The sequence below is a fragment of the Culicoides brevitarsis genome, chromosome 1, assembly GCF_036172545.1.
Source record: "Culicoides brevitarsis isolate CSIRO-B50_1 chromosome 1, AGI_CSIRO_Cbre_v1, whole genome shotgun sequence".
NCBI classification, from domain to species: domain Eukaryota; kingdom Metazoa; phylum Arthropoda; class Insecta; order Diptera; family Ceratopogonidae; genus Culicoides; species Culicoides brevitarsis.
The window spans coordinates 21026454-21048384 of NC_087085.1; the positions used below are offsets into that span (position 1 = coordinate 21026454).

At 30.9% G+C, this 21931-nt stretch overlaps 2 protein-coding genes and 1 long non-coding RNA gene across 3 annotated transcripts; all 3 read right to left on the reverse strand.

Moving 5' to 3' along the window:
* Positions 1-1607: 1607 nt before the first annotated feature.
* On the reverse strand, positions 1608-2565 carry LOC134827251 (uncharacterized). The gene is made up of 3 exons (XR_010161759.1): positions 2346-2565; positions 2160-2263; positions 1608-2077 (listed from the first exon to the last, which is right to left on the reverse strand). It is a non-coding gene; the product is annotated as an uncharacterized LOC134827251 (long non-coding RNA).
* A 2605-nt stretch (positions 2566-5170) lies between these two features.
* On the reverse strand, positions 5171-12217 carry LOC134832473 (chitin deacetylase 1). The gene is made up of 5 exons (XM_063846540.1): positions 12023-12217; positions 10026-10186; positions 9442-9691; positions 6432-6753; positions 5171-6366 (listed from the first exon to the last, which is right to left on the reverse strand). The coding sequence occupies exons 1-5, from the start codon at positions 12072-12074 to the stop codon at positions 5538-5540; spliced, it is 1614 nt and encodes a 537-aa protein (XP_063702610.1). The 5' UTR covers positions 12075-12217; the 3' UTR covers positions 5171-5537.
* Positions 12218-13984: 1767 nt separating this feature from the next.
* LOC134828043 (anoctamin-4) lies at positions 13985-21411 on the reverse strand. Its single transcript, XM_063840991.1, has 15 exons — positions 21304-21411; positions 20541-21175; positions 18447-18789; positions 17005-17316; positions 16702-16947; positions 16165-16645; positions 15937-16105; positions 15666-15879; positions 15397-15604; positions 15229-15334; positions 15034-15173; positions 14767-14972; positions 14606-14711; positions 14168-14545; positions 13985-14109 (listed from the first exon to the last, which is right to left on the reverse strand). The coding sequence occupies exons 1-15, from the start codon at positions 21409-21411 to the stop codon at positions 13985-13987; spliced, it is 3777 nt and encodes a 1258-aa protein (XP_063697061.1).
* Between the last annotated feature and the right edge of the window lie 520 nt (positions 21412-21931).

Sequence of the window (21931 nt, forward strand, 5' to 3'; positions counted from 1 at the left end):
ACTTGATCGACACTATTAATCTGGCCATTAAATAAATATTCATCCAAATTTATCATTGCGGATTAGCGATTCGTGTCGCTGCTGAGTCATCAAAGTGAGGCAAAAGTGAATTTTGGTGAAGCGATCGTAAAATTTGTTTAAACGGTGGCATTTTACCTGAAAATGACCTGAAATGACACAAAATCTCTTTTAAATTACTCGAAAAAATAGAGATTTGTCGCTATTAATATTTCACTACACTTTCTTTCGTGCTTAACGCCTTTCTCAACAAAAATTTTAACATTAATCTTTTAAAAGCCCTCAAGTACATGAAATGCTTGCCATTTCAATATTTCACACCACTCAAAGTAACTTTTAGTCGTTTTTATTTGGTAATAATGCTACAGGGAGTTTTCTATGCATTTTTTTGCTTTGGCTATAAATTTTGTATAATTAAAAATTTTGAGTTAAAAATAAGAAAAATTAAAAATTAAGGCTGATACAAATATCAAAAAAGTTTTCTGTTCCTCCCACCTATTTTTTTTATTTTTTATCGAGTATCTAAAATGTAAAAAAAAATACTTAAATGTTGATATATTTTTAATCAAAAACGTTAAAAAAATTTCTTAAAAATGTATCGGAATTTTTTAGAAAAATTTATGAGAAAATAACAAAAAAAAACTTTTAATTTTCTACTTTTTTAAATTAAACAAAAATAATAGAATAAATAAGGCGAATAAATTTAATTTCTTCATTTTTTGTCACATGAGGATTTTCATAAATAAAAAAAATAAATTTTTAACATTTGATTAATTAAACATATTATTTTTTTAAAATTTGAACTCAAAATTGCAGAAAAATTAAACAAAATCAAACAAAATTAAAATTTTTGAAAAAAAAAATTTTGGTCAGGTGACTTCAAAAGTTTTTTCATCTGTATTTAATAGAAAACGGTTTGTTAAAGCAAATTTAGTATATTTAATTACACTTTATGATTTTTTATTTAAAAAATTTCCAAAAAATGTCAAAAATATTTCAATTTTTAATTTAATTTTTATTTTTCCCCCTGAATTTTTTCGATAAAATCGGAGGGGGCAGCAAAAAATTTTAATATAAAATTTATTCGCTATAATTTAAAAGTAAAATTTAAAAATTAAAGGAAATTATTTTTGGAAAGTTGAAAACAAATAAATTTAATTTCTTCATATTTTCATAAAAAAGAGAACAGATAAAAATAAATTGTTGAAAAAACCCGTGAATCTGTAATTGCATAATAAAACATTACAATAAAATTAAATGTTATTTCTTCAACTGTTACTTTTTTTTTAAATTTTACATAATAATAAAATGAAGGTACTTATTTAAATTAATTTCAAAAAAATATATTTTAAAAAGAATAAAAAATCTTAAAAAAACAAATTTGGATTTAAATTCTTGAATTTTACGAAGAAAAAAAAAATAAAAAACGCTGTACTTAAAAATAAAAAATTAATCTTACAAAAAAAAAATAATTATCATTAAAAAGAAAGAAAGACCGACGACGACTTTATAATCTGATTAATGATTTCATTGACTTGCAAAGAAATGGTAAACAATAAAATTTATCAAATCACTGTTTTTTTGTCGGAATTGTCACGCATAGGGAGGAAGAAGATAGTCAATAAAAAAAGTAAGCTCATTGATTTGCCGACTTTTCGCCTCTTTTGTGGTCTATTTAGCATAAACAGCAATAAAAAAAACTACTTGATCAACTTCCGACAAAGACGAGGAGAAAATTTTCCTTTCAACTTTATGCAATGTCGCTCGTGTTCGATTTGCATGCAAAATTTGATTGATTTTAGAACACTCAGATTTTGTTTTTTTCAATAATAACTGAATATCTTAACTCCTATATTTTTGTATATAAAACTGATTTGGTGCATTTTTACATAAAATATCATGTTAGTTAATATTTTTTAGTTAATAATTGTGTGGTTCGGTTGTCGTCGTTGCTGCGTGGATTTACGAGCGTGGTTTCCAACATTTGTATATGTACTTTTTCTGTGACGCCGAGTAATCTCCTTTTAAACACTTTTGCGATGTTCTGCAGTGACAAAACCTGTTTTGTTTAAAAAATTAAAAATTTGCATGAAAAAAATTCGAGCGAAAGAAAAAAAAAGTTTAATAAAATTTGTATTTACTGGCTGTGCTCGAACGAGTGCAGCTCGTCTGTTTCCTTGTCGTAGATTTGCCAACCGCACGCTTGGTATCGACCGCAAAACGATTCTCGCTTTTGTCTGCTCATCTGCGTCGCAAGAAAAAAAGAGTTAATTTTATTGAAAATAAATGGGTTCTAGAATTGAGTGAATCACTTGAAAAGGTATTACTTGTTGATGTGTGGTGATTTGTGAGTCGGTGGCGGCTGCGAGCACGGCGTTGGGATGCACGATGCAAATCGCCAGCAATGCAATCAACGTGAGACTTGCGAAATATTTGAATGTAAAATACATTTTCTTCGATGATTTTTTTTCTTCTGGGGACACTTTCGATCAAAAATTTTCGAGTATGTCACACTGGTTTTATTGAAAAATTAGATTTACTCTCATCAACAACTCAATGTGTAATGATTTTTTTTTGTGTGCTTTGAGTGAGCATTTCCGTTGTACATAAAAATTAGTTCGCTTGCGAGAGACGAGTTTCGGTCGCGAAACGATGGCAGAATGATCAGGGAGGGCGTTTATTTCTTTTATTTCATATTTTTAGGTCGTATTCAAAAAATTATGGAGCAAAACTGAATTCGCCAGTCGAATTCAAAACATGATATAATCTAAAATAAAAATTATTAAAAAATTCTCAGTCTAGTTTTAGTCGAGTTCCAGTCGTGAGTCGAATTCAAAATTTTGTGAATCGAATCCGTAATTTTTGAGTCAAATTCGAAATACAAGACTTGGATTTGAAGATTTTAAAAATTAGAAACTCGTGTGTCGAATTCAAAATTTGTGGGTCGAATTCGAAATTTTTGAAGTTCAATTCAAAATTCGTGATTCGAATTAAAAATTTGTAAGTCGAAAATTAGAAACTTGTGAGTCGAATTCAAAATTTGTGAGTCGAATTGGAAATTTGTGAGTCGAATTCAAAATTTCTGAGTCGATTTCGAAATTTGTGAGTCGAATTCGAAATAAAAATTTTCAAGTCAAAAAATTAGAAATTTGTGAGTCGAATTCGAAATTCGTAAGTCGAGTTTGAAATTCGTAAGTCGAATTCGAAATTCATGAGTCGAATTCAAAATTTGCGAGTCGAATTCGAAATTCGTGAGTTGAATTTGAAATTCGTGAGTCAAATTCAAAATTTGTAAGTCGAACAAAGTCAAATTTGAAATTTGTGAGTCGAATTCAAAATTTTTTAAGTTAAATTCAAAATTCGTAAGTTGAATTAGAAATTTTGATTTTATACCAACTCCCGACCAATCCCGACAAAAAAACCCTTCCCTGGATGTTCCTATTAGCAAAAACTCTCTTCTTTTCAGTTCAAATCTCATATCTAAGTAATTTGTGTAAAAAACGAGGAGCATTCCTCCGTCGTGTGTTATCAATAAAAATTGTGTGCCACTCTGCATGCACGTCGTCGTTGTCGTTTCGGCCGTATTAATACATAGACAACAGCAACAACAACAATATAATCTTCGTGAACAATGCAGAGGCCTACATACTCTCGCTCACATTACACGGTGCTTTATGATGCAAACACACACAACTCATTTAAAGATCTTGTTATTTAAATTTATTCAATTGAACCTTTATGTTTTTGTTTTTTTTTTTTTTATTTTATTTTACTCGTCGATGCCTACACTGCCATGACATGACTTGATCGCTTGCTCCGCTGACACATCCACCTATATTCGTAAATTTTTTTAAATTTTTTTTGCAACCAGGCAACTCTTCGCATCTATTTCGTCTTCATTTGTTTTTGAATCGAAAGTTATTTTGTCGCAGTTTTGTTTTTAATTAGTGTCAAACGAGAGAAAAAGTGAATTCAATTTTATTTACAAACAATCCAATTTTTGCCTTTTTTTCCTTCTTTTGTTGATCATTATCATCGTAAACAAGTGAAAACACGTCAACAAAGCCACCTCAAGGTTTTTTCAGCTGCTTCTCGAAAGTCATTTAATTAAAAATTCGTACAAGGGTGACTACAAATATTCAAATTACCAAATACTTTTTCTACGAAATCAGAATCGATGGTGCAATCCACGTAACTGGTACAACGTGTACGCATAAAAATATGTAGAACATCGAAAAAACCAGAATTTTTATGTCACACTTCTGGTTTTTATCGCATTTCGAAGGATTGGAAATTAATGGATTTTACCCGTTTTGTTGTCCGTTTCTATTTTTTTTGTCAATTAAATTTTATTTTTTTTTTATAAAAATATTTTTGTTTAAACAATTTTTTTTTTGTGAAAATTCTGTTTTATTTTAATTTATTTAAAACTGATTTTTTTATATCTTTAAAAAAAATCTTAAAAATAAATTTGAAGCAATTTTTTTATTTTTAACAAAAAATCTAAAATAGATTAAAATTGAAAAAAAATTAAGCTATTTTTAAACGCATGAAAAAATATATATAAAATTAAGTTTTCAAAAGATATTTTTTAAATATATTTTTATCAATCAAATTTCCTCAAATAAAAGTTAAAACTAAGTTTTTTTTCATAAATATTTTTTAAAAAAAAAAAAAAAAAATAAAAAAAATATTATTAAAACTGGAATTTAAAAAAAGAAATCTATAACGTTTAATTGAATTTTATTAAAATAAATAAATAAACTTTAATTTATTTATTTAAAGTTAAATTAGTAGCAAAGTAATTCATTGAACGAAAACTTTCAAACTCACTTTCTGCCATCTTTCTAATGAAAATATGTACATAACGTCGTCGTCCCTCATAGCAACATGTATACTTACAAAAAAAAAAGTTAAATTGTAACGTCATAAATGGAACATTTAAAGCAACACGTTTTTTTTTGAAGTCCTTGAGCAGCTTAAGGTGAGGCGAGAAAGTAAAGTCGTATGCGACAAGTTGCTATCCGGAAGAAGAAATGTGACAGGTGCAACCAGAAAACGAATAAAACGAGAATTTTGCATTTTTTTTATTTTTTGTTTTATTTATTGATTGATTGATCACTTTAATTATTAAAACAAATGTTAATCCTAATAATAATTGCAATTCGTGTATTTCTTGTGTGAGTATTTTCGATCGAAATAAAAAAAAAATATTTTTTTAAAGAGGGCATTTGGGGTGAAAAATTTGATTTTGGGTATTTACATTTTTTTTCTATATTTATTAGCCTGAATATTATTTAATAAAGTAAGAGTAGGTAGTATAAAACTTGATAAATAAAAATTTTGGTCTTCTAACATTTTTTTAGTCTAATTCTCTTGACAAGACATTTTTTTTTAATAAATTTTATTGCGCATCACCAAGATGTTACATGAGCTCTGACGTGATGAATGATATATTAGAAGGCCTTCTTGTCAACGTTTTAGGATAAAATTTGAAAGTTGCGGGAGTCTTGTGTGGCTTAGAAGTATCCGTCACCAGTTGGATCGTTCACCCATGGATAGTTGTTGGGACATCTGACGCAAGTTTGCAAGTTGATGGTTTCCCCGGGAACTTCCTTCGACGTCAATTTGCATGAATTTGGCACCCAGCAGGCTTGTTGTCCCTCAACGCTGCACTTTTCCTTCCATGGCTCAAAGTTCTTGACCTCCGAGACGGTACGTGGGTTCTGGATCCACTGGATAACTTGTGTCATGGTAACGAAGTAGACGTCGTTGTGATTGGCCAAAATCTCGTCGATCCAGTACAAGAAGGCATCCAAGAATTCGGGATTGTTCTTCAACCAGGCAGCGTGGAAGTACAAACCGAGAGGCGCACGATTTTGGTCGTAGTGACGATCAAAGTTGTGCGTCAAAAAGTTGTAGAATTGGTCGCCGGTCAAGATGTTGCTGCAGGAGTCAACCATGGCGCATCCGGGCAAGTATTCGTCATTTGAGGGATCTTCACGACGATCGAGCTCATTCATCACCATTTCCCAGACGGCATGCGAACGCGTTGGACAACTTTGCAAGTTTCCGTGGCAGCGATGTGGCATGCGGAAGTACATGGTGTATGGCCACAATGGGGGATTCGACAACGGGGCAGTGATTGTGGAGTCATACAAGAATGCTTGTTCTTCCATCATCGTGAATTGGTTGTTGCCACCGACACGCAAATATGGGGCACGCACACCAACTACCGAGTTATCCGTAATATTGGCATACTTTTCGATAATGATACGCATGCCAGCCATTTCTTTTGCCCAATCATCGACAGTTGCGTTCGACCAGAAACGTTCATCGTCGTTGTGTCTAGAAAAATTAAAAAAAAAATTAATAACCATTTAGTCACGCCATTTAAAAAAAAAATAACTTACGTAATTGAGTGCACGGCAATTTCGTGTCCTTTGCGATGCGTTTCCTGCACGGCAGAGTAGTTGCTGTACTTGTGCGAGACGAAGAAAGTGGCCTTGATGTCACATCCGTTGGGGTTCTTGCGTTTTCCATCAAAGATATCCTTGTACAATTGAATGTTGTTGTTGTTGATGGCATCATCGAACGTGATTGTGATCATCATAGGAACATCTTTGGGCGCCAAATCACCGGGAACGGAAGTTCCGTCTTCAGAACAGAAGCAATCGGGCAAGACACAGACCGCGGGATCGCATGGTGGAGCGCGATTTGGATCGTTATCGATGTCTGAAATAAAAAAAAAATCAGTAAATCTCACAAAAAAAAAGACAACTTTGCAATATATGTGCTTTCACTTTCATTCGCACCACACAGAAACACACCGTACACATCTCCGATCATTTCCTGGGTTTTTTTAAAGTCATGGCCTAGAAATTTCATTTTCATTTTTTTTTTGCTGCTGTGCTGTCCATCGAATTAATATCGTCGTCCCACCCAAACCATAAAATGTTATTTCGTTCATAAATTATCATCATTAATTATTTATTATATTCATTTTTTCGGTAAATAACTGCATGCATCATCTCCGAACCATCGATAAAAATTTATGAAAATATTCAAGTTTTTGTTCATGAATAAATATAAATAGTAAAAAAAAATGTAATAAAGAAAGATTATGAAAGTTGTTTTTAAAAAAGCACACATTTAATGGGGGAGATCATCAATTCACATAATTTATGACATTTTTTCGATACACATTTAATCCTTTTTTCCTCCGTTTTTTGCTCGCTCGAGGGGCTACTGTTACATTTTTATCGCGCGACAACGACGCCGTTGTCGACGTGCCAATGTCGAGGTTTTCACTCGTAATCATTAAGTAACATGCGTTAAAAAAAATAGATAAACGAGAAGGTTGGTCCAAAAAATGTTAATGTGGTGATATTTTAAGAAAAAGCATCCTCTGTATGCGTGCCACTTATACAATATGTGGTAAAAATTAAGAGTTACACGAAATTTCAAGTCCGATTATTTCGCAATCACAACCAGTATCACCACTGATAGCTTCATAACTGTATTGTATAATACCCTATAACAAGTTATTGTCTCCTTTATTCAACTCAAATATTGTTAATGATTTTTTTTTGTAGTTCGTCGATATCGTCGCTCGATCGTACATAATAAAATGTATAAAATGTGAAAGCAAGGCAAACATCAATTTTTTCTTGTCATCTCTCTGGCGACAACGACGCGTTACGTCTTGCGCATTTACTTGTTTTAACATTCAAAAAATTGTTTATTTTTGTTCCAAGTAGTGAGCAATAAAAGGATAATGACGTCAAGATTAATTGCGCAGACGTTGTCGTCTAACACATGCCAAAATTAAAAAAAAAATACTAGACGCCGCCGATTTTTTTCTCTGGTTGCAAATAAATAACATAAATGTAAATAAAAGTGAACATGCACTGGAATGTCGAATGCAATAACTAACAGTTTTACTGTCAAAATCTTTATTTTTGCGAAAACTTGCATCATAAGTGTGCGCGAGTGCGCGATCAACGTTAAAATGTGTGGAATTGTACAAGAAGCAGAGGCGTAGATTTGGATTTTTTTAAAGGAAATTTATTGAAAATTGTTCTTTAACCGCGTTTTTTTTTAAATATTTCATTTTTTTGAAGAAAATTGTAGTATTTGATGATATTTCTTTCAGTTTATTTTTAAGCAATTTTTTTGGTCGATTTTGTATAAATTTAAATTCAGAACTCAAAAATCGTAAAAATTCTTTGACATCTTGATTTTATTTTTTTATTTATTTAAATAATTATTTTATTTAATTTGGTTCATTTTAATTTTAAGAGACATTGATAAAAGGTTTTCATATTATTTTTTTGTACGACTGAAATAAAAAAAAATCATGTTTTTTTGCCAAGTTAAGGTATATAAAATTTAACTGAATTCTCAAAATATTCCGTTTTTAAGTTATTTTTACTTTTAAAACATTTTAAAATCATGTTAAATTTAAAAAAAAAAATCATAAATGCTGCCAAAATTTTAAAATTAAAAACTTAAATCTTGTTTATTATTATTTTCGAACAAGTTTATCTAGTTTCGAAAATGAGAAAAAAATAATTAAAATTTTTAAAAATAAAATAAATTAAATTAAAAAATTGATAAAAATGAGACAAAATAAAAAAAAATATATTTATAAATCTGAAAAAAGTCTTTTTTTGCTCTAGAACACCTAAAAATTCTTAATTTCTTAAAAAAAATTAAAAATTAAAATTTAAAAAAAATTCAATAAAATAAAATTTTCTAGAAGGAAATTGAAATAAATAATTTGCATCCACTACGCCACTGTCATTCGAGTAAGAAATAATGCCTACTACAATTTGCAATAATATTATAATGTATTGTCTGCTAGCGATTATAAACCTGCTTTTAGTTGGCATATTATGTGTGCATAAATGAGTACATTCAATGGGAGTTTTAATAACAAGAATATTTTGAAATTATTTGTTGGAAACACAAATTTTTCATACAGGCGTGAACGATGAGGTTTGGTACGTCTTTTGTTGTTATTTATTAGCATTACAAGAGACGACGACGACGATGATGATGTTTGACCTTATAATGCTTATTGCTTATTGCTATGCAATGTTGCTGTCGCGAGATTCGACGGAAGATATTTTTTTAAAAACATTTTGTAGCCCACTAACTTCACGTTTGACTAGAAAGTGCATTAAAATTTTATATTTTGTATCCAGTTTCGTAATTTTTTTCAAAGCAGGTTAATGTCGAGTCGGATCGAATCGACGAACAACTGCAAGCGTGTAGCAAAAAATTATCTGATGTAACCGTTAAATCTTTTTTTTTTCGCGTAAAGGCGTTTCAATGTTTCACATTTCAAAAGAAATTGAATGGATTCGATAGAGATTTGCCAAGCAGCTAGGAGTGTTCGAACGAATGTGGGTCACTTACCGCATGAATTTTCATCGGAGCCGTCGGTGCAGTCTTTTTCGCCGTTGCAGAAGAGTCCGCGCTCGATGCAGGTGCCGTCGCCGCATGCCAGGGAGCCGTCTGTGCACAATGGCTCGTCCGTCACGAGCAACGGTTTCACTTTGCGTTCCTTGTTCTTCGACTTGCAGTTCTTGACGGCAGCTTTCCAATCGCATGTTTGCTTTTCAATGTCAAAGTAAAGACCGGCCGGACAACGAATGGCTTGAAGACCCTGAAAAACATGAAAAAAAAAGTTTTTTTTTAATAAATAACATCACTGATGCTCGTGTGTATGTGCGCGATATGTGCACAATAATAATGAATAATTAATTCGAGTCGTAGGCAGTTGTTACAAAGAAATGCACACACACTCGGGCGACTGGAGTAAAAAGAGCAACAATCTAGCGTGTACTTGAAGTATTTTATTTCCTTATTGAAAGATATTTGCTTGAAAGTCGACACACAATATTTAAATGATAATATGAAAGGGATTGGTCGGTTTGTGAACACAGCTTTGTGATTTATCTGTGACACGACGACGACGAAAAAAACAGTTTTGCACTTACCGATGATGTACATTGGATGACATCACGACAATTGTCGCCTTCACCAGCAACTAATCTGAACCATTCGCCAGCATCTTTGTCTTTGCATAACTCTTGCTCGAAAGATTCCTCTTTCTTTGACGAATCTTCTGATTGTCTCTTGTATCTGTTTGTTGCAGACGCTAAAAAAAAAGAAAAAAAATGTTTTAAAATTTTTTTGCTTAATTTTATCTTATTTTTAATGCATGAAATTCGATATTTTTACATATTTATCATATTTTTGTGAAAAAAAGAAATAAATAATTTTCCACCAAGTGAACATGAAAATATTTATTATTTTAATTGCAAAAATTAAACTTTTTAATTTTATTAAATAATATAAATTATTAACATTTAAATTATTATTAATGAATAATAAATATTAATTTTTTTAATTAATAAAAAAATAATAAATTTAATTATAAAAGTTAAATAAATTAAATTTTATTTTAGAAAAAAAAAAAATAAATTAAATTTAAATTATTTTGTTAAAATTTAATTCAAATTAATTTTAAATAATTTTAAATTAATAAAAAAAAATTAAAAAATAATTTTAAAATTTATTATTAAAAAAAACGTTAAAAAATCAGATTTTTTTTAAATTCTTAAAAATTAAAAAATATTTATGAAAAATCAAAACCACACAAAAAAACGAATTAATTAACTAGGCGCATCCACATTATTTTTTTTTCTCGCATGTCAATAAAATTTCAGCAAAAAATAGAGAAAAATGTGCGTGGCAATTACACCCCAATTATCCAATTAATGCAAATCGTAGACAACGACGAGAGGAATGTTGCATACATCATTTGTGCATAGAGAAAAAAGCACAACAAATTACCGTGACATGCATTTGCTGCGGTTGAAATGCGTACGAAACTCGGTGAAAAATATCAAGATGATGGCTTACTGACAAGGTAACCTACTATTTTATTTTTTTTTATCATTTTTATGTGAAAAATGGTAATTTTCCTCCTTTTTATTTCTTCTTTTTGCATTTAAGGTCTTTGTCTCGAAGGTCTTTGATGTCATTTGCGGGAAGAAGTCCTCCTCTCACTCTTTATTTAATTATTTATTTTATTTCTTTTATTTTTTGTGGCTTATGTAATGGCCCTGTCTGTCGTCTGTCAGAATAATTTCATTTTTGTAAGAAGCATGCTGTGTTGCATGATTTTTTTTTTATTTATTTTTTTTACGAGTTTTACGCAAACAACAACGAAAGGCGAAAAAATCGAAATTACTACCTGCCACGAATTGAACACAAGTAATCTCGGTAGGTGTGTTGCTGTCACGGTGCAAAAAAAAAAATTCAGGCAGGCAGGCAAGCAGTGAGAGAGAAATGCTTGCTTCACTTAATTCAAAGACAAGACCTGTTTTCGCCACATTACTACGACGGATAACTTGCAGAATTGTGGTTGACTGTTTTTTTGCTCATTTTTTTTTTAAATTTTTATTTTTTTTTTCTTCGAGATATTTATCTGCTATGCTGCGTCTGTAGATTCCTGCGTGAATATGATATGTTATGTAAGACAAAAATTTTGCACTTGTTTTCTTTTTTTTTGTGTGTTGGTGTTGTAACAGCAGCAGCTTGAAATGCGATCGAGTTAAAACTTTTTACTTTTTTGAATATTTTTGTGTGTTCGAGAGCAAAGTGAAAAATATGCACCCAAATTATGGTCCTGATTAAAATAAATTTCAAATTAATAAAACAATTTTTTTACATAAATTTCCAAAAGTTGTTATGCAGTACACAAAAATCCATAAAAAAATGTTAAAATATTCACGAGAAATTTCGTTTTTTTTAGATGAATTCAAAATTAATAAAATAAAAATAATAATTTAAATTTCACTTTTATCTCACACACATTGTATGTAAATCACCGAATTTCATGCCCTTTTGCTCGATTAACAAAACAAAAAATTTTTATTTCTAAAATTATTTCGAAAATAAAAAAAATGAAATAAAAAAAATTACTTACCAGTTGCTACTGCCAGCGCACAAAATAATGCAATGGCAAAAAATTTCGTCATTGTTTAATTAGTTCCTCTAAACTTTTTTCTCTATATTTTTATTTTTTTTTTCACGTTTTTAGCACTTGAAAAATTATTACTTAAAAAAAATGTTTGTGCACTCCGTCACCTTTCCAGCAGCAGAGAAGTGTCTTTTGCAGCAAGAAGCAAACAATATAATGAACTATCTTGCTTGAGCACAAACAGCCGAATGATTTGTGAACACAGCTCGAGAAAAAATTACGATTATTTTCGAGTGTGAGTGTGTTGTTGCGTTTCTTTTTTTATATTTCTAGCTGCTACGTGGGTATTTAATAAGAAATCATTTCTCGGCACGTCGTACGAGTACGATTTTTCTTGTGGTAGCTGGTGGTGGCAATAACAAAACAACAATGAGATTATCTAGTAATGTAAAACACGTCGGATGTGGCTTGACTTCCCAAACCGATTGCTAATGAGCAGGGGAAATTGCAGGGGAATCGGGCTTTTTCTCCATGCATTACCGTTAATTGCGAAACGGTTATCGGACACGTGGTTCCGCGATAAATTCAAGTTTTAGTGGATTTTGTGCCGAAAAAGGGCTTTGTGACGTCGGATTTCCATAAAAAATGTTACAAAAGAAAATATTTCAAGAGATTTTAACGGAAATCAAGCGAGAAACCCGTTATTACGTGCCGTATTTGGAAAATAGCGTTTTTGACGCAATGAAATAGCGTTTTATTGCTGTTGTAATTCACGGTTAGCTGGAACGGGGAATGTTCAAATTCAATGTTGTGAAAGAAAATAATTTAAAAAAATTAAAATAAAAATTTTAGTAATTTTGTATGGAAATTTTGAGTAAAATTAATAATTTTAAATCAATTCTGATAGAAAATTATTATTTTTTTTTTGTTAAAAAACATCAATTTTTTTAAAAGAAAATTAAAAAAAATATATATAAGTATATTTTTAAAATATTCTTACAGCTTTTGTTGCAAGTTTTTTAATTTTTTTTTATTTTTATTTTTGTTTATAAAAATTATTGAATTTTTGTTTTCAAAAAAATGTTTACAGTTAAAAAATCAAATTTTTCAAAAACATTGCATAAAAAAAAATTGAAAAAAAGCATTTAAAAAATAAATAAAAAGCGAAATTTTTTTAAGAATTTTCTTACAGCTTTTTTTCAATTTTTTTTATTTTTGAAAATAAGATTTTTCAAAAACTTAACTGCATAAAAACAAATTTTTATGAGGGAAGGAAATAAATATTTTTGAATTTTCTTGATTTTCTTAACATTAAATTAATTTAAATTTTCAAATTTGAACTCAAAAGTTAAAAAATTAAACCAAATATCCCAAAATAAAAATTTAAAAATATTTTGGTTACGTGACTTTAAAATTTAATTTTCTACAATTTGCCTTATTAAAGCGATTTTTTTTTGTTTTTTTTTTTTTTTGAATTATTTTATTGTAACAGAAATTTTTTATGATATTTTAATCAAAAAAAGCCAGAAAATGTCAAAAATGTTTCCATTTTATACAGAATTTTTAAAAATTTACAATTTATACCAAAAATTTAAAAAATGGCAATCAATTATTGTAATTTTCAGCTAAAAAATGAGTCATAATAATAAATTTTTGAATAATAAAATTTTTTAAAAAATTTATATAATTATTATATATTAATAATTAATTAAATAACGGAAAAAAGTTACCTTAAAATTTTAATTTTCGCATAAAAAGTGACATCGATGTCAATTATTGAGGCATCTCAATATGTCTTCTTATTTAATTTATTAATACAATAATATATTTTACAGAAATTCGTGAATTTATATACATCATAATTCATAAGTGCTCGTTGTTTGAAGAAAAAAAAAATACTGTTCCTCATTTTTTGTTACTTTCTACGTCTTCACCAGCAGCTGAGCTCGTTGCTGATGAACCTTCCTGCTAGGGATCTTCCCACACGGTCGACTCCATCGACCTTCTTTGACGATTCGACACCTCCACATGCGCATCCAAGCTATCGGACTGCGACAACCGGCTCAATCTGCGTGCCCACGAACCTTTGAGACCTTTAACGAAACGTTCTTTTAGTAAATTTCAACCTTTTGCCAAAAACTTCTCTCGAACCTGTTCCCTGGCGACTGTTATTATTCTGTTCCCGCAGCGCATTAATGAGTTCCGTGTATTCCGTCTCCTTGGATTTCTTCAAGCCATGCTGGTATTTTGCTTCTTTGGCCAGCAACTGTTCGCGCTGCATTTGTGTCTTGACTTCCACGGGAATGTCGGGTATCAAGAGTTGAAAGATGCCCGTGAGAATGAAGACAACGTGCTCGAAAACGACAACGAATGCCAAACGGGCCGCAAAAACATGCCAATATTGCGGACTGAGTCCGTAACGGTCGTCGGTTTCGTTGAAGGATTTTCGGTAGCCGCGATAAAAACAAACTTCGGGATCTGTTTGCGTCTTTAAACCCCATTCTTCGCGATAATCAGAGGTGTTGAACTCTGAAAAATATAAAAATAAACATTTATTAAAAGAAAATTATGAAAAAAATAAATTTTTACCTGATAACGAGTGCATAATGTAACCCGTGAGATCATTATGGGGCGAATAAACGTACTTGTAGACCATGCGCGGGATAAAATCACTCGTATACGCGATCACGAATGCCTGAAAATCGAAAAAAATGTTTTTTCACAGAGAAATCAGGTCGAAAAATTCTTACGTTTGAGACAATGGCGATGTATGTGATCGACCTTAATATTCCATACCACGCTCCAATGTCTTCTACCCTCTCAGCTAAGGGTCTTCGAGCTTGTGTCACCATCTTGTACGCATCCAAACGAATTTCTGCCACATTATTTAACAAAGCGAAGAGAGGAGCTAATGGAAAAGCTGCCACAAATAACGTAACAAAGCCATATTGAAGGACTAAAAACAGATTTTTCATCATTTTTGACATTTTTCTTAAGATTTTAATGCAAATTCTTACTCATTTCCAGATATTCGTCAAACAAAGCCAAACGACCAGGATCTTGCAAGTGGTAGTCTTGTTCCCACGCCATGTGCAGATGTGATGCGTCTTTCGTGAGTTGCTTGTGGCGACGTTGTCGAAGCCAATTATTGACCGTACTGCAAAAAAAACTTTTAAAAACCAGATTTTGATGAGAAAATTGAATTTTCTTACGGATAAATGTACTCCATGATGTTATTCCAAGTCTGTTTGCCAACCATAATGACTGCAAGTTGGATACAAAGTTCACTCAAACATCCCGCCGGATCACAAATGTCCCCTAAAAATATAAATTTGTATGAAAATTGCATCAAAAATGACAAGTTTCACGAAAAACCAGACCTTTTAATCGATAAAATTCACTCTTCCTGGCCACCGCATCACCTGGATGCTCGTAAAATCGTCCCTTGAAGAACGCAATGTAGATGAGCGAGGAGTAGTAGTTCATAAATTCGAAGAAAAATATCTTGAACGTGTACGAGTCCTCGTATTCCGTTTGCGTTCGTGGATTTTCTAAATTTGTTAGGTAAATAGCTATGCGATGATACACCTACGACGAAGAAAAAATAATTTAAAATGACATTTTCAACGCTAAAAGGTCATGCACTCACTCGCGTTAGTAACATGATAATGATAAGATTAATTAAGGCAGCAGTCATTGTGGTGAATAATTTAGCGTGTGTTTTGATAAACCATCCGGCGCCACCATATATCACAGAAACCAGCGAAATCCGATAGATAATTGTGCCCAAGACGGCTCCCAGGACGACGGAAATCATAAAAAGCACGCCACTGGCACTCAGTACGTAACGAGATGCTTTGGACCTGAAGTTTTTTTCATGAATTTTGATTGAAAATGTTGAAAGTTGGGGAAATTCTTACCAAAATGGCATGTAAGGCTCCTTTTCTCGCGTCACCGGGTTGATTCGGAACGTCTTGACTGAAGTTTCAAATTCTGGTCTCGGTTCTTCGTCACTTTCCGTGCCTTGGAGATCCCATTCCCACACTAATACTGATTGTTTTCGTTTCCACAGCTCCAGAAATGTTGTCGCTAAAAGAAATATTTCAATTTTTTACCATTTTCAGGACGAAAATTGGGAAAAATCTCACCCCAAAACGACATGAAGATTGCAAAAAATACTGTCGATGGATTGTCAAAGAGGTAAGTCAAGCGCGCAAAGAGACACGAGTCGACCAACAGCTGATAACTGCATGCTTTGTCACAAAGAGGACACAAAGTGATGTTTCCCACACCTTCCTTGTCGCAAATCTCCTTGCTCGGTGTATTATCGACGGACGACATCGTTAACAGGCCATAAAGGAAACACAAAGTTCCAACAATTGCCGGAAAATACAGCATTTTTGTGTAAAATCCCAGCCAACAAAAGTAAAATCCAATTTTATCCCCGAAATATTTGCGAACGAGGCACAAAGGTTGCTTCTTGTACAGCTTCGAGGGTCGTGCCCACTCGAGATACAAGATTCGTCGATCGAACATTTGACCGGTCGAGTGATTTCGATCGTAACGGCCTTCGTGCAACGGGAAACAAGCAACGTACGTCGCGTCATTCAGTAATCGACGGATGCCAACCTACGAAAATTTTGATTTTTTACTGATTTTTAAAGGAATTTCGTGAAAAAACTTACTCTTTCGGTGTCATCAAACCTCGTACGAAGTAAAATTTGCATAACGATCATGCTGCGTTGCGCACTCGTAAAATGCGTCATGCGATCCTTCACGATAAACATCTCCTCGGGCACACCGCCCTCCGTTGCGGTCCAAAATGACGGCTCATTTTCGATTTTTTTCTTGTCATAACTGCGAAACTCGCGAAACATGTTCCAGTATTTCTTGAGCATGATGCGCCATTGTCGCGTTTCCTTCTCCTCGTCCTACAATGCGAAATTTAAATTAATTGCAACCGGAATTTGTGTAAAATAGTGTTTTACCCATGCCTTGACACTGATTGTTATGAAGCGCTTTACAGGAAGTTTCAAGTTCATCACTTCGGCATAACGGTTCTCGACGCGCCACGGAATGTGGATTTTCACGAAGGACGTTTTCTCGTCGAAGGACATTGTGCGCGGCTCAATTTCGATTTCCAGGCCTTCCTTGATGAGATTCTCCTGGAAAACGCGACGTTGTTCGCGGCGAATGGCTTCTTGTTCGGTCATGACGCCCTCTTCTTCCTCCTCGTAGCACAGGACCATGTCGATTTTGCGACGGCCATCACGGAACATGAGGGATTCGGGATCGAGGCCCTGGTAAAAAATTTATTTAAAAAATAGTTTTCTTTTTTTACCAAATTTATATTTTTTAAAAAATTTCAATTTTCAACAAATTTTTTTTTATTAGGAAATATGAAAAAACTTTTTTAAACCAAAAACAAAAATCTTAAAAATTTTACTTAATTTTGCTCATTTTACGAATTTAAGAAAAAAGTTAAAAAACTTCAAACTTTTGGTTTAAATTCAATAAAAATTAATAAAAAAAAATATTTTTTTTAAAAATTTTGTTTTTTTTTTTTAAATTTTGAAATAAAACTTTCAAGTTTAGTTAGTTAAATATAAAATTAAAAAAATAATTTTTAAATAATTTAAAACATTAAAACAAAATACAAATTTTAATTTAAAAAATATTTAAAAAATTAAAAATTGAAGTATTGTCGAGTTTTTGGTAAAAATGTTAGCACATTTAAATTTATTTTATTTTTTTTTTAATAATTATTAATTTTTATTAAGGCCGCTCCAAATTTATTTCGAAATTTTTGTCCCAAAAACATTTTTTCAAAATGGGGGGAGCATCAAAAAAAAAAAAAAAAATTTTTGAAATACTTTTTCATATAAAATGACAAATATTCATAAATTTTTGACCGATGATTAATATTTTCGTTGTTTTTAAAGTATCTTCATTGATAATTTCTTATTTAAAGTTGGTTTCAGAGCAATTCAACTAAAAAACTGAAAAATAATTCTTCACAAAAAAAATTTGAAAAAAATTTTGAAAACATCAGTTCACTGATTTTTGAAAAAATATTTTTAGAGAAGGAAATTCTTTATAATATATCATTTTCAATGCTAAAAGCTAACAAAAATTAAATTTTTTTTTTTTGAAAATTTCTTGTAAAATCATGAAAATATGCCAAAAAACGGCCATTTTTGATGAAATTTTTAACTTTTTTTTTTTTTGCCCCATTGGATTTTCGACTTTTGAAATGGGGACAAAAAGTTCAAAAAAAATTTGGAGCGGCCTAATTTAATTTTTTTATTAATTTTTTTGGCAATTTTCGATTAATTTTATGTACATATTTTAGAATCTTTCTTTTCGCACAAAAAAAAATATATATATTTGAGATTTTCTCAAAAAATTACAAAAATATAAAAAAACTCACCTCACTCGAATTACTTTGCTTCCTACTCGAATCACTAACTTTCCGATTGTTGTTGCTCATGTAATGTTTCAGCGAAAAATGATTTGACTTTGAGGTGCTTTGCTTTGATCGTGCACTGTTGTTTCGCTGCGACGTCGAATCCTCCTTTGGCGGATCCATTTTTTCCATTTCGTTTTTTTGGCGTTCATTTATGAGAAATGACTGGGTAATTTGCTGATCTTTCACCAGCGTCTTGCTGTTGTTGACGGAATTGAGCTCCGTTTCGGTCAGCATGGCGGCGTCGAAACTCAAAGGCGTTCCAAGAGGATGCTCCTCGGCAATTATTTTGGCACCAAAAGGATCACTAAAAGAATTAGAAGAATGGAGACGTCTGGTTAGTCGATCGATTGACGTAAGATCTAAAAATAAGTGACACGCAATTAAAAAAAACACACTTTCAAAAATTCTCTTTTTGTCTATTTTCATCGGGCACGAAAACCTCCTTAAAATTTTTTGGTAACACACGACAAAACGCGTCGACGGTGTAATGTCATTTACGGACGTTAAGTAATTCATCCACCTACTTATTGACACAATTTTCACTCACTTACGCGGCAGTGGCGACGACGACGACGGCGATGATGGCCGTGATAGCGCGCTGTGGGCACTTGAAGAGAACATGCGCTTCGCTCGCAACGACTATCACAAAAGTAAATAAATAATTAATTAAAGGATCTAACAGATGTTTCATTTACATCATTCTACTCCTACGTTATCGTGCATCGCATCGGACACGATATATCGATAAATTACTTTTGTTTATGCATAATTGATCAATCTTCATAGTTGTATTTTCATTCCAGCTCACTTTTTTATCAATGAATTTCCTTCGACAGGCACGACGGAACGTTATGGAGAATTTATTGATTTCAAAAAAACACGTCATTTCATTATTTTGAAACAATCGATTTTGTCTCAATTGCAGTAAAAAGTAAATTTATACAAGTGGGTGCATGATAATAACTGGAGTTGATATTTTACGGAGCGATCAAGTAAATTTTATGGACTAAAAAATTCGTAGATTTGTCATTTTTCATTCAACAAATTTTAAAAGTGTCAAAGTGACATTTGTCAAAATTTTTGATTTTTAGTCAAAACTTTCATTTTATGTATATTTTTATGTAAAATTTTCTCATGAAAAAAAAACTGATAAACTTTGAACGAAAAAATTTTGAGATCAGAATTGTTAATTTGATATCTGTAAAAAAAATAAATTTTTATCATGATTTAATTAAAATTATGAAATTAAATTATTTTTCATAATATTTATTTCAAATAAAAATGTTAAAAATGTCATTTTTGACACAACATTGAAGTTGTAAGTTTGACATCTGTCAAAAATTTTTTTACTGACGAAAAAAAGAAAAAAAATAGTAAAAAATAAATTAAATTTATTTCGTCAAAACATTTTTTTAAATTTTAAATTTAATTCGAATTTAATTGAATTATAAGAAAATTTTGCCCTTAAAATAGAAAAGTTTTAAAATATAAGAAAAAAAATTAAGGAAAATATTTTTTTATAAAAATTAGGTCAAAATGTGAAATTTAATCTATTTAATTCAATTTTATTTAATTTAATTTATTCTTTAAATTTTAAAAATTTCAGTAAAAAAAATAATTAAAATATTTTTTATGAATTAATATCAAGTTCAAATATTTTATAAATTTCATAAAAAAAACTTTAAAAAAATTGAATTGAAACTCAAAACCGAAGTTTAAAACTTTTACATAAAAATAATTTGTAAAACATTGTCAATATTTTCATTACGAAATTTAACTTTAAAAAAATTTAGATAATTTCTTTAAAGCTCAATCTGTCATTTTATCTGCAAAATTGTTGAAAAATAAAAAAAAAATCAGGAAATTTTCCACTAAAATAAAACGAGTTGTTATTAAAGTTGAATTAAAATGTCAACTAGCTCAACTAACAATTACTTGTCGTCTCCTTAATAAAGGCCTAATTAGGAAAATTACCGTTGTTTTCACAAAACAACCCTTTTAACGTTTAACACGTTGACATAAAAAAAATGTAGAGAAATAAATTGTTCGCCTTACCTATCAGTACTTTTTTGTCCCATCAACACACTGGAGTCGGCTGCCACAGTTTCGTCGCTTGCTGTCGACGTGTTAATCCAAATATTTGTATCATTTTTCACAGGATATCGCGAATTATTTGACAACTTTGGACTTTCGATTATGTCGTCCAAGTCTTCCATGAGCGACTCATTTTTCGCGTTATTTATCGCTGCACTGTCTCTCGCGGTAATTTCTTCGGGAATTGGAGTTCCTTTGCGATTTTCACTTTCACTATTTAATCTATGCATTGATCTCTGGTGCTCCTGATTGTACAATTTTATCACATTTTTATCGGCCGACGTGCAATACTCCTCGTACAACGCATTGACACTCGCCACACTCAATTCCCTTCCCAATTTACCGGAAACCGGCGACGACACAGATCTCCTATTAATGTTCAGATACTGATTGCTATGATTATTTACGGAATTACGCGCGGTATGGGAGTTGAGTAGTGATAAAATGGTGTCACTATTCACGTTGACACCTTCGACGTGGTTATTATTGCGGTCACTCGGTGTGTTTCTTGTGATTGTGGTGGCTGTAAATGGTCGTAGATGTTGCTGAATGTTTTCAGAGCTGTGGCGCATTAACAAGCTAGAGGGATTGCTTAGCTAGAAAGTAAGAAAAATCATATATAGAGTGACATAAAAAAAATTTGTGTGTGGAAAAAACCAACTGCATTGAACATTGAAAGGCACTTGGAAAGTCACACGCGTCAAAAATAATCACTACTAATTACGCGATCGATTTTGGCACACGCAAGAGATGAAAAGGTCCAACCTCTGTAATTACCGATTTTGCCGAAATTGATATTTTTGTCTTCGGGTAAATTCCATTTTTGTCCCATATTAACTGTTCATGGACTTGTTGCGTTCTGACACATCGATTTTTCTCGCAAATGCTATAAAAAATTTTTTTTCTTGTTTTTTGCTACATGAATATCAATCAATTGCATTTTGATGCAATGGACAGTGAAAAAAAACTTTTTCTCACAGTTATGAATTATTGAATCTTTAATTAGTTTCTAGTCCTTCTTCGATTTATAAGTTTTTTTTTTGTTAAATATTTGAAATTTTTAGTTTAACCTTTGGACAAGTTTTTTTCTGGAAAAATCTATTTATTTGTGCTACTTTTTTTTATTTTTCAAAATGATTTTAATTTAATCTTTTTTTTAATTTTGAGATTATTTTGATTTTTTTATAGATTAAATTTAAATTTTTTTTTGATTAAAATTTGAAATTAAAAATTTTAAAAAAATTATTTCTTACAAAAAATTTAAATTTTCTTTGAAATAATATTAAAAATTATTAAAATATTAAAATTATTAATAATTAATAATTAAATAATTATTAGAATTATTAAAAAAA

Bases quoted from the DNA above. Each gene is read 5' to 3' on its own strand.
- LOC134828043 (XM_063840991.1), bottom strand. From the start codon at position 21,411: ATGGGACAAAAATGGAATTTACCCGAAGACAAAAATATCAATTTCGGC. The intron at 16,646-16,701 runs GTAAGTTTTTTC...AAATTTTCGTAG, and splicing joins GGTTTGATGACACCGAAAGA to GTTGGCATCCGTCGATTACT. The intron at 14,973-15,033 runs GTAAGAATTTGC...ATCTGTTTTTAG, and splicing joins TGACGAATATCTGGAAATGA to TCCTTCAATATGGCTTTGTT.
- LOC134832473 (XM_063846540.1), bottom strand. From the start codon at position 12,074: ATGACGAAATTTTTTGCCATTGCATTATTTTGTGCGCTGGCAGTAGCA. The intron at 10,187-12,022 runs GTAAGTAATTTT...CTTTTTTTTTAG, and splicing joins TGCGCTGGCAGTAGCAACTG to CGTCTGCAACAAACAGATAC. The intron at 9,692-10,025 runs GTAAGTGCAAAA...CATGTTTTTCAG, and splicing joins TCATCCAATGTACATCATCG to GGTCTTCAAGCCATTCGTTG.